Genomic DNA, 13,165 nt, shown 5'->3' on the forward strand with positions numbered 1-13,165 from the left:
ATACAAGAGTCCAGATTTTCAAATAGAGCAAACCATGTGCTCAGAGCCAGAGGATTGCTTGAAGACACAAAGCATGTTATAAAAACCTGCTTAACTACGTGTCTTAATGGCACGAAATTATTTGTAGCTGTTATTTTAATGTAGTGTACATTAGATTATATACATACATACATACATACATACATACATATATATATATATATATATATATATATATATATATATATATATATGAGAATTTACGGAAAAAAAACAACAACAGACGAGGACAAGTGGTGTAAACAACAAAAGGATGTATTAGTTTAACGCTCGGGAATAGAGAAAGTCTTTAACGTTTCGAGCTACGCTCTTCAACAGAAAGAAATAAGGAGAAAAACAAGGAGAAAAAAATATAAATGTAGTGGTCAGCGATCTTTCATGACGAATATATATATATATATATATATATATATATATATATATATATATATATATATATAAAACGTTGCTATTATGCAAAAGTGTCGTAAGTCCAAAATGTTGCTCTTTCAGAAAACGAAAAAATAGTTTCACCATTCTATTTCTTTTTGCGTTAGCAACAGTTTCAGCTTAACAATAATATTTTGTTGGGGTACATAAAATCGTAACTCCATGCATGTATGATATTTTCAGTCAGAAATATATTTGCAAAACTGTCGTACGTGGGACTTGCTACACTCTTATAAATGTTTCTTTTTATATTCAGTTATAAATGCTATTTTACATTAATCTGACGAGTTACTCTATATTTTGGTAGAGTAAAAATTTATTCTTCTTGTACAAGAACGTCGATCACAATCCGAAACTTCGAAGTCACTGTCAACAAGATTCTTGTATAAGGATAATAAATTATATATATATATATGTGTGTGTGTGTGTGTGTGTGTGTGTGTTTTTATAGATAGATAGATAGATAGATAGATAGATAGATAGATAGATAGATATGTGTAAATATATGTGTGTGCGTGTTAACGTCATAAGAACTTATAAACTTTTGAGAAGATATGAAAGAATTCGTTTTTGGAATTGGATCTCAAAGCGCATAAATGCTATAAATAATAGCATATAAAAATTGGGTTGAAAAATCCTTTTGGATAGACTAAGTCGAAGGCTGTCCAATTCCAGAAAAGAGTTATGTCATACACACACACACACACACAATCATACACACATACTTGCATATACATATATATACTTGATGGGACAAAACGAATCATTAAGTGATTAATTTAAGTAATTAATATTGGTTTCAAATTTTGGCGCAAGGCCAGTAATTTCGGGGGAAGGGCTGAGCCAATTACGTCGACTCCAGTGCTCAATTGGTTCTTATTTTATCGACCCTCGAAAGGATGAAAGGCAAAGTCAACTCCGGCGAAATTAATGTAATTAATATTAAAATATAATTTGGTTTTGTGCAAAAATTTGAAACCAATATTAAAATATAATTAAAGAATATTAGAAATATAAATCAGATGGAAAATTTTTGTCTTGGCTAGTATTTTTGTTCCTCTTCTACCACAAAAAGTAGTAAATGAGAGAGAAAAAGCGTGAGAGGAGGAGGGAAGAAGGGAGAAGGAAACGAGAAAGAATGATTGATAAAAAGAACGAAAGTAAGAAAGAGGGAATGAAAGAAGGCAGGAAAGAAGAAAAGGAAAGAGAGGAAGACAGATAGTGAGGAAGGAACTTTCGACCGCAGACAAGGACAAAAAAAAAAAACGAAAGAAAGAATAAATGACATTTGGTAACTGTATGAAGGAAGCTTCACTGAGGTTTGAAACAGGTTATGTTCAACAACGGGAAAGGGAAAACAGAAAAGAATTAAAAAAAAAGAGAAACAATAAAGAGAAGAAAAAGAAAACGTCGAGCGTTTGTGAAGTTTCTATCAACACAAAACTTCTTTCTGAACGTGATACATAGAATACTCATCAAAGACTCTTGAAACTGCTCAAACGTTTTCACCAGAATTGTCTGTTTTGATGTTTATGAAAGGTTAGCTGAGAAGAATATGACTTCCGATACCGAAGTGCTTGAGTAGTTCAAGAGTCCAAGTATCATGGCGTGTCTCATGAAAACAGATTGACAAAGGCTGGTCAAATAATACCGCTAAATGGTTGCCGATTTGTCAAGCGAGTTTTATGTAAACTGTTAATTGGCTACACAAGCAGACTACACAGGCCAATGAAGAGACTTAAAGATTATTTGTTAACGAGTTAACTTGCAATAAGCGGCCTTAGATCAAGCCTATGAAGAGATTTAAAAGATCGTTCGATGAATGTATTTGCCATTAGCGACATCAACAGAAGCCTAATTAACTCGTCAGGGATTGTTTGACGAGTTAATTTACTATAAGCAGCCTTAGCACAACTTACGAAAAGATTTAAAGAATGGTTTTGACTAGTTTATTTACCATAAGCGGCCTTATCTCATACCCACGAAGACATTTAACGATTGTTCGAAGTCTGTGTTTACAATTATAAAATCTAGTTTAATTTATTTAATAGGAAAGACAAGTCAATATTTTGCTGCGCTTAAAACTATTTTTGTGTTTTTCCTTCCTTCCTTCCTTCCTTCTTACCTTCTTACCTTTTTTCTTTCTTTCTTTCTTTCTTTCTTTCTTTTTCTCATTTACTACCCCTTTTAGTAGAAGAGGACCAGAAAATGCCAGTCAAGACAAAAACTTTCGATTTAGTTTGTTCCTCCAGTATTGTCGTGTGTGTGTGTGTGTGTGTGTGTGTGTGTGTGTGTGTGTGTGTGTGTGTGTGTAGATTAAAGTAAAAAAACAATGAAAAAAGCAAAACGTTTGGCATCACTCGACAAAAGCCTTTGACTTAGATTGAGAATGTAAACTCATAGGGTCATGTAAATGCGGCTCGTGGTGCATTTGTGAGCTGATTGCGCAGTGCTTGAGATTTTCCAGTATTAAATTGCATGTTGTTTTGTTCGAAACCACTTCTATGTGAAGCCCCTCTTCAGGTTTGCAATGTCACCAGGGTTCTTTATTGCCTGTGATAATTTTGTATCATCTGCATAGCCATGGGCATGTCTAACAGAGCTACCATAAACAGCGATGGCCCCAGGACAGTCTCCTGGGGGATCCACTAAGAATTTGAGAGCACCACTGGCTACATCTGTTTGATTTCTATCTTTTAAGAAGTCATGTAGCCACTCTCCTAGTTTAGATCTCACAGCTTCTGACATATGGCATAATCCACCTTGTCAAAGGAATTTGTAAACTCAAGATGCTTCAAAAGTTAGTCATAATGCCATAAGAACTGAGTAAGACAGCTCCTTTCCGGACGGAAACCATGCTGTATATCATTTTCTACGAATGTTATCTGTTTCCTTCTGACGATTCTTTCCATGACTTTGCTGATTTGTGAAATCAGAGAGATGGACCTCTGCTCTACCTCTGTGTGTGTGTGTGTGTGTGTGTGTGTGTGTGTGTGTGTGTGTGTGTGTGTGTGTTTCTGTGTGTGTGTGTGTGTGTGTGTGTTTCTGTGTGTTTCTGTGTGTGTGTGTGTGTGTGTGTGTGTGTGTGTGTGTGTGTGTGTGTGTGTAGATTAAAGCAAAATATGAAAAAGCAAACCGTTCGGAATCACTCGAAATGAGCCTTTAATTTAAGATAGAGAATATAAGGGTCCTGTATATGTAGGCCGTGATGCACTTGTGGGCTGACAGCGCAGTGCTTGAAATATAAACGGTATATGACGCCCTTCTTTTAGCTTTTTAGGAAGTTTACTACTTGTAAAGAAACTCTGAAAAAGTTTCTGAAGTGGTTTTGCTAAAGCTGCTTATATGACTTCAAGAGAATAGCTGGGAAGTCATCGGGATTAGCTAACGAGTTTGAGATCAATTCGTTTATGGTCGCTGTTACATCTACCTCCTAATGTCGATGTAATCGATAGTTGCCGCCTTCCTTTGCAGTTGAGCCACAAAATCACAATTTTTGTTTTTATCTTCAATTTATAATCTCATGAATTTCCACTTCCTTCACTCCTATCTCATTTTTGTTACCTGCAATGTGTGTCATTTAAATGCAACATAAAATCGTTTAGCGCTTTATTTTGGATGCGGTACGGATGGGTTACGATCTGACGAACTATTTGGAAACATTTGGAAAGCTTATACATATTTTTTGTCTTCTTCAGAAAGCCGGAATGCCTTGAACGAAATTTACAGCAAAATGTCGCTTAATCAGCGTTGTTCTGAAGTTAAAACTGCCGAACATAACTCTTCAACAAATGTAAATTTGGCCTAGTTGTCACAAGATATTAGACACGAACCCACCAAAATAAAGGAGAAAGAGACTCTACGACAGCATTGAATCTGGAATTAATGAATGTCAAAATAACACTTCGGTTATTATGCAAGATATGATGTGTGCAATATCGAGAATGAATAGATATGTTGTTGTGTAATATAAATTGTTCCAGAAATGCATGCGGCATAATGTTACAGCTATGGTTAAAAAAAAAAACAAATAAAAAAAAGACAGAATGCTCTTAATATGTTGCAGAATGAGGATGTGCCTACAGAATTTTATGACTGTACCTGTGGGTTTGACTTAAGTCATAAAACCAGCATCCTAAATTATTTGAATATATATATATATATAAAGGGAGAGAAAGGGGAGGAAGAGAGAAGGAGAGAGAGGGAGAGAGAGAAAGATACTTTTTTGAAAGCAGTAAAAATTTAAACAAGTTAAATCTAGAAATGACTTGTTTTATAAAGTCTTAGAAAACTGGACGATTTTTATGCTTAATATAATTTAACAATTTCCTACGATTCTCTTTCACAAAAAAAAAAAAAACTAATGAAATACCATTCAGTCGTAACAAAGAGACTGAATGTGATAAAACTATTTTTAGCTTTCTGAATATACGACCGACCCCCAAAAGGCAATAATTTTAATACAACAAAAGGATAGAATAAAATGTGAATTTTGTTCAAAGATTTACAAACTGCATTGACTGAACGGAATGAGCCCAATTTTACAAAAGGCTGGGTCGACATTATTGACCTATCAAAGACAATAACAAAACTATGCAAAGTAAGATACAGCGCAAACATCCGCCATATTGTTTTATGGGGAAAAACTTCTTTTCTTTTTTTCCATTGGTTATTATTTTTCAATGTTTAATACACTATGCGTTCTTTTGTTTTTATTTCCTTACATAAATAGTTTGTGTTGTGCAATGAATTAGAACATATATACAAAAAGGTGTAGATTTGCTCCATCTTGGGCAATGCTATGTATAGAAAGATATGTAGAATGTTTCTAACGATAGTATCTATGAAGATATACTCGGCTACTCTATTAGAATACAAGTTAGTGAAATGACTAGAATTCTATCGTATGTTTTCAATATAGAAATTATATTGAAATTACTTTAAAATTGAACGATTACCTCTTCTGCCCGCTTTCGTTTACATTGGGTAGTCAAATAAATTCGTTCGTTTTTTTTTTCTTCTTGACATTCCATCATCATATATCTGAGAAGAGGTAAATTATTAAAATTTCAGAAGAGATAGACGTGTGATAGAGGAAGAAGAGAGCTACAAAAAATATTAATATTAATATAAATATTTTTCATGTTATTTCATATAACATTAGAAATTAAGATAAATTAAAACGAACGAATTTATCTGACACCATCAATACGTTTGTGTGAATATAGTCATTTATTTTAGTATCGTTAAAGAACGAATTTTAATTGCTAATTTTTCACTGTTGTCAAAGGAATAATAATTGTGTGTAAAATGTGTTTAAGTGATCGACGATAATGTAAAGAAAAGTATTAAATAGGTACTTTTTACCATACGTTCATTATTGCCTTATGTACTCAGAACTGCCGATATCATATCTCTAATGACTTCTTTTAAATTTCCAAAATCCATGACTTGAAATTGTCAGACTAAGAATCAGTTTAAATATTTTAGTTATCGGAGTGTCTGTGTGGTAAGTAGCTTGCTTACGAACCACATGGTTCCGGGTTCAGTCCCACTGCATGGCACCTTGGGCAAGTGTCTTCTACTATAGCCTCGGGCCGACCAAAGCCTTGTGAGTGGATTTGGTAGATGGAAACTGAAAGAATCCCGTCGTATATATGTATATATATATATGTGTGTGTGTGTGTGTCTGTGTTTGCCCCCCCCCCCCCCACATCGCATGACAGCCGATTCTGGTGTGTTTACGTCCTCATAACTTAGCGGTTCGGCAAAAGATTCCGATAGACTAAGTACTAGGCTTACAAAGAATAAGTCCTGGGGTCGATTTTCTCGACTAAAGGCGGTGCTCCAGCATGGCTATAGTCAAAATGACTGAAACAAGTAGACGAGTATACGGTTGACAACAAAGTCATATATAAATGCGATTAGAGAAGGGAGACTGTTCGATTTTGGTTTTCAATGTGGCTATTTATTTAGTTTTCATTCTTTTGTGAGACTAAGAAATATTAGATTCGCTTTTCCTGTTTAACTTTCATTTATTTGTATGGCACTAAGAATGACAGCAAAACAGCTAGCTAGATAGATAGAAAGGTAGATAGACAGACAGGTTCAGAGATAGAAAGATTGATATAAAGATAGATACACACCCATCACACACACACACACACACACACGCACACACACACACACACACACACACACACACGTGTGTATATATATATATATATATACTCTTTTACTTGTTTTAGTCATTTGACTGCGGTCATGCTGGAGCACCGCCTTTAGCCGAGCAAAACGACCCCAGGACTTATTCTTTGTAAGCCTAGTACTTATTCTATCAGTCACTTTTGCCGAACCGCTAAGTTACGGGGACGTAAACACGCCAGCATTGATTGTCAAGCGATGTTGGGAGGACAAACAAAGACACACAAACACACATATATACATATATACATATATACGACGGGCTTCTTTTCAGTTTCCGTCTACCAAGTCCACTCACAAGGTTTTGGTCGGCCCGAGGCTATAGTAGAAGACACTTGCCCAAGGTGCCACGCAGTGGGACTGAACCCGGAACCATGTGGTTGGTAAGCAAGGTACTAACCACACAGTCACTCCTGCGCCTATATATATATATATATATATATATATATATATATATATATATATATATATATATATATATATATATATATATATATATATATATATATATATATATATATCATACATCATATACATGTATGTATGTATGCATGTATGTATGTATGTATGTATGTATGTATATATATATAGATAGATAGATAGATAGATAGATAGATAGATAGATAGATAGATTATACTTCCCTTTCCCCGACCTAATTTCTGTCTACCGTAGCTTCAGCAGACAGAATTAATTAGAAAGTAACTTTATATAGTAAAATGGTTGTTGATCCAGTGACTGATATTAACTTTTTACAAAACTTCAGATGTTTTTATTATTATTATTATCATTTTTTATTTGAAAAAAAAATTTATGACAGAAAACTGAGACGAATAAGCTTTTCGTTGGAGGAATAAGTAACACTAGATAAATTCAATTGGCTAGGACAAGGAACCGAAACCGGATCAGCGGAATCAGCTTCCCAGTAGTTAGCTTCTTACTCAATATTGTCGTTTCTCTTACAGCCGATATCATTGATAACATTATAAATGAGGCCTATTTAAACAGATATTCGATTTATCCGGGTTTTCCCCCAATTATACCTCTCGCTTTTTCTTTTTTTCTTTTTGTAAAAGATTTGTATATCATAAAAGACTTCGTGTTTTTGTTTTGGTTTGATTCTTGAATAATTGTCAACAGCAATTGAAGAATTTTTACGTTTGAAATTTCCCTGAAGTGTCTAATTCTTCTTAAATTTTTATTTATATATTTATTATTATTACTATTATTATTACTATTATTTATTCATTTATTTATTATCATCATCATCATAATCATCATCATTATTATTATTATTATTATTATTATTATTATTATTATTATTATTATTATTATTATTATTATTATTGCAATCTGTTGTGTATCGAAAGTGTTAATTTTAATATTTTCGAATTGGAAAAATATAAATAGAATCTCAGAAAAAAAAAAAAAAAACTTTCACAGACAGCTTTATGATACAAGATCTTATTTCGACAGAATCCAACATCAAGTCATGTATATTATCGGAAAATAATAGATCCAAAGCTTTCTTTAATTTCCTACAGTTAACAAACAGAATTATTTAGCGAAAAGAAAATATTAGAGAAATTTTTTTAACCTTAGGATCTAAACGTAGGTAAATTTTTTGATTTTTCTCTATAGCATTTTGAACACTTCAAACAATCCTTTTGTATGTATAATGATTACTTTCATACCTTTATCACCTAATAATACAGTACAAAAAGGCTAATTTATTCAAATTTTAAGTATTTAACTTCTAATAAAAAGATTGTGGGATGCAGGTATTATATTGAATGAAAAGCCGAATATAAATCTCCCCGTTTGTTGTGGTTGTTATTGCTTTCATTTTTTATTGCCTTCGTTTTTTTTTTTTATGCCTCTTTAATAAAACTTCTTAGAAAAAAAGTAAACTATTGCAAATAATTTTGTTTATTTTATAGAGTTTATAATTTATATATTCCTGATTGTTACGTTGCTAACGCTCTTCAATTACTGAAGGAGAAAAATAACGACATAGTTTTTAAAAAAGGAACAATGAAAGGGTTTCATTGTCGTCGTATTTTTTTATACAATGTCTATCAATAAACAGAATTTATTATTGTGGACGAGAAAAACCGTCACAGCAATACGAAGGAAAAGGAGAAAATGGAATGGGGGAAGACATGCTTTGCTTAGTTATTTGTATTTGTCATAGAAAAAATTAAGATCAAACAAAATTGAATAAATAATTTGTACAAATGAAAAAAAAAAAGACCTGTACTTTTGCGGATTTTGTCAATAAAAGCTATATTAAAGACATATTTCATTTTTTTTCTATCGATGTGACACTTGAATAAAATTCCGCTTCATTGACATTTTTTTTTTTCAACCGACAGATTCATTCTGTAACTTTAACGATCTGCTGCTGTTTAAAATAACAAATATATATTTTTGTTTTTATAAAATCTTACTGTTCACAGATTCATTTGTTGAAGAATTGACTTCATTTTTTTAAACAATATATATAATATATATATGTATATACCACACGCACGCACGCACGCACACACACACACACACACGTACACACACGCACGCGCGCACGCACACACGCGCACACACACACACACACACACACACACACACACACACACACACATTATATATAAATGTGCATATTTGTATATCGATTTTAGCCGTCAATTCGATTTTATTTTATTTTCTCCATAACGAAATATTTTGACAAAGTTTAATCAGTAGTGTATCAGAATAGGTAAAAATTGAAAAAAATTTCAATAACCCAGTGGAATTATTTATCCGTCTAAACATTCAGACTTTTTATATTTAATCGCAGTTTTCAAAATCACAGACTCTTTATTTTGGTTTATTGAACGCAAAGTCTTTATGTTGTTTCTTTACATCATGAAAACAAGCGAGCCTATAATTTATTTTAAATATACTCTGCACATACTATGTGATGTCCATACATGGCCGAATCGATACAGCAACGGCATGTTGAGAGTTCGTATCTTGTCACTAATACTGCACAGACTACATGACTGTTGTAACGACGTAGGACCCACTGGCCGGCATAAACCATACCAACTCAGAATAAGGATCAATTTATCTCAGTGCTCTGTTCATTTTCTAGTAGGAAAAGGTGATATTAATGGAAACCCACTCATGTAAACACTTTATTGATAAGTTCTGCATGTTGCACCTCCTAATTGTGTTACATCTCCGTGGCAGACAACGTATATACATAATGCGAATGTCGAAAAACAGGAAAAGGAGAGCAATTAATAACTTTCAGCAAAAATATTGTAACAGAAAGTAATTCGGTAGATCACGGTTAATTAAAGTAGCAATATAAAACTAATTATATTATATAAGGTTATATCGTTGCTCAAACAAAAATGAACGAAAATTTGGTATTTGGTTGTTAACCAGGTGAAGAACGATTAAAATATAATTGAACAATTCACGATTAGTGATTAGTTAAACAATAATTGAGGAGCGACATTATGTCAACTTTTAATATTGTCCAAAACAATACTGGGTTCATAAGTTAACGCGGTAGAATGTGGCGATGACTTATAAAAAACATTTAATATTCTTTATAGTATATTATGGGTGCATAACAAAATAGCATGTGCTTACAAATCATTAGTTGGTTTCATAAGATTCGAAATTAAAAATCCTTGAAGTCAGTTTTAAAAAATGACAAGATATTTAAAATCTATGTTTGTTATTTCTCAAGCGAACTAAAAAAAAAGGACCAAGAAGTAAAACAGCCAAACAACATAAGCGATACAATTCAAGTCAAAGAAGAGCCTACAAGAAAAAATAATAGCACTACCAATCATGAAGAGAAAACTGATACCAACGACTTAAGTGATGAAGATCAGAAGATTTTAAATGAGGTGAAGGAAATGATAAGTAAAAAAGAAAAAAATGACCAGCATTAAAAGATGTTAATGAAAGGAAGTTGCTAGATATTGCTAGGAAAGTAGATTCTCTTATCAGTAGGATAGATGCTAAAAATATAGGTAACACTAACTTATTGATCTATGTAGGATGGGTAGTAGTTACTAGGTGATTAAGTGCACCTCAGGGTAAGAATAAGAAAGAGCAGATGTGGAAAAGGAGATTAGAAAATAAAGTGGAGATTTTAAGACAAGATCTGAGTAGAATAGAAGCCTGGAAACAAGACAAGTTAGGAAACATAAGATTTAAATCTTCGCCTGAGAGAAAATACTTAAAGAGATAAGATTTGGGATGGAAATGCTGAAACAGTATATCATAGCAATAGCAGATAAGCTTTCCAGATATTCGAAAAGAATAGATCAGTATCGACTGAGCAGATTGTTTGAGTCAGACCAGAGGATATTTTATTGCCAAATAGTGTATAACAAACTAGTGAAGTCGAGAAGCCTAATGCTGGAGAAACTAGAAAGCTCTGGAGTGATATTTGGTATAACCCAGCTAATCATAATGGAGATTCAGCATGGTTAAAGAAAGTGAGGAAAGAAGTAGTTACTGAGAAGTAGCCAAATCTAAGACTAACTTGTGCATAAAAGAATAAAGTGTTAGAATGAATGCCGAATTAGAAGAGCCCACGATCAGATTTAGTTCAATGGTACTGGTTAAAGATATTTAGTAGCTTACATGGGAGAATTGAGGGGAAAACTTCAGGACTGCCTGAATGGAGGAGTCATACCTAATTGGATGACTAGAGGGAAAATATTACTCATCATGAAAGACAAAAGCAAGGGAAATATAGCTAGTGATAATAGACCAATCACTTGCTTATCATTGGTGTGGAGGCTGTTAACAAGAATGTTCTCAGAAAGCATTTATGAGCACCTAAGCAGACAGAATTTACTGCCAGAAGATCAGAAAAGTTGCAGGAAGAAGGCTAGAGGAATGCGTTATCATCCATACACAAAGAAGTCCCAAAAGAAGTAAAACCTAGAAAAAAAAATTTAACAATAGCATGGATAGATCATAAGAAAGCCTATGACATGATTCCACACTCATAGATAAGTGAATGTCTGAGAATATTCAGCATTGCAGACGACAAGAGAATTAATTAGCTATAGCAGGAAGAAATGGAAAATAGACCTCTACTCAAGTGACACAGCCTTAGGGAAAGTTAATATCAAGAAAGGAATTTTCCAGGGAAACCCGTTATCCCTTTTAAATGTTTAATCTCCCTCAGTTTAGTATTAAGAAAGGCAAAAGCAGGGTATCAGTTTAGAGGTAATAAAGGAAAGATTAACGATTTGCTCTACATGGATGATCTGAAGCTTTTTAGAACGAATAAAAAGAGATAGATTCCTTGATACAAACTGTTATGGAATTTGGCATAGATATTCGTAAGCGTGCAATATTTGTCATTAAAAAGGGGCAAGTAGTCAGCATTGAAAACATTCAGTTGCCAGATTGCCAGACATTAAAATCACTGGAAGAAAGAGAAAATTATAAGTATCTAGGAATATTAGAATCTGGCAGAGTACTAAATATAGAAACGAAAGAGAAAATTGAGGAGTACAACAGAAGGGTGAGAAAATCTGAATTAGCAAATCTAGACAGAAGAGCTAGGAAGGAATTCAGTATGAATGGAGGACTTCATCCAAGGGCAGGAGAAGCAAGATTATATTTATCTAGAAAGAAAGGTGATAGAGGTTTAACATCACTAGAAGATTGTGGAGTTAGCTAGAGTAGATGTAGCCTCCAATGTAGGTAACAGTGAGGAAATTTTATTAATAGCTGCAAGTAGGGAACCAAATAGTCAAATGTAGTTAAAAACCAGAAAAAGAAATAAGATTATCTGACTGGCAAGAAAAGGCTTTGCATGATAGATTCCCAAAGATAGTTGCAGAAAATAGTAATAATGAGACATGGTTGTTGTTGCAGAAAGGAAGGCGGAAAAGGGAATACAAGCACAAGTATTGAGGATAAAGGCCAAGATAGGCAAAAATCATGTAGATTCCTCAAAGGAGGAAGGCGTTACTCATATAGTTAGTGTATGTAGTATGCTGGCACAGAAAGAATATGACAACCTAGGGAGAATAAACCACTGGGAGTTATATAGAAAGCTAGGATTTGACCATACAGAAAAATGGTACGAACATGAACCTAGTAAAGTGCGAGAAAATAAGAAATATAAGATCTTGTGGGATTTTAACATTCAGACTGACAGAGTAATAGAAGCTAGACGGCCTGATTTAGTAATAGTAGCAAAAAGAGAATAAAAGTGCCAGGTAATCGACTTTACAGTCCCAAATGATGATGAAAGTCAATATTAGAGGTATAGAGAAAATAGCCAAGTATCAGAACCTAGCCATTAAGTTACAGAGGTTATGGAAAGTGCAAGTAAAATGTATCCCAGTAGTTATAGGTGAATTAGGGACTATCCCTAAAGATTTGAAAAGATAGATAGTGGAAATAGGCATAAAACCTAGTTTAGTGCAGCTCCAAAACACAGTGTTATTAGGGATACTTAGGAAGGAT

At 33.4% G+C, this 13,165-nt stretch overlaps 1 protein-coding gene across 2 annotated transcripts in view; it reads left to right on the forward strand.

Moving 5' to 3' along the window:
- The window catches only part of LOC106875330 (uncharacterized), a 104,886-nt gene extending 100,058 nt beyond the window's left edge, over nucleotides 1-4,828 (forward strand). For both annotated transcript variants that reach the window (XM_089346982.1, XM_014923420.3), the window contains one exon: nucleotides 4,167-4,828. In XM_089346982.1, coding sequence (XP_089203108.1) covers nucleotides 4,167-4,276 — 110 coding nt within the window. In that variant the 3' untranslated portion in view covers nucleotides 4,277-4,828. The remainder of the gene's footprint in view (nucleotides 1-4,166) is intronic.
- Nucleotides 4,829-13,165: the final 8,337 nt, after the last annotated feature.

This window comes from Octopus bimaculoides, chromosome 2 (assembly GCF_046866305.1).
Source record: "Octopus bimaculoides isolate indiv1 chromosome 2, ASM4686630v1, whole genome shotgun sequence".
Classification (NCBI taxonomy): Eukaryota; Metazoa; Mollusca; class Cephalopoda; order Octopoda; family Octopodidae; genus Octopus; species Octopus bimaculoides.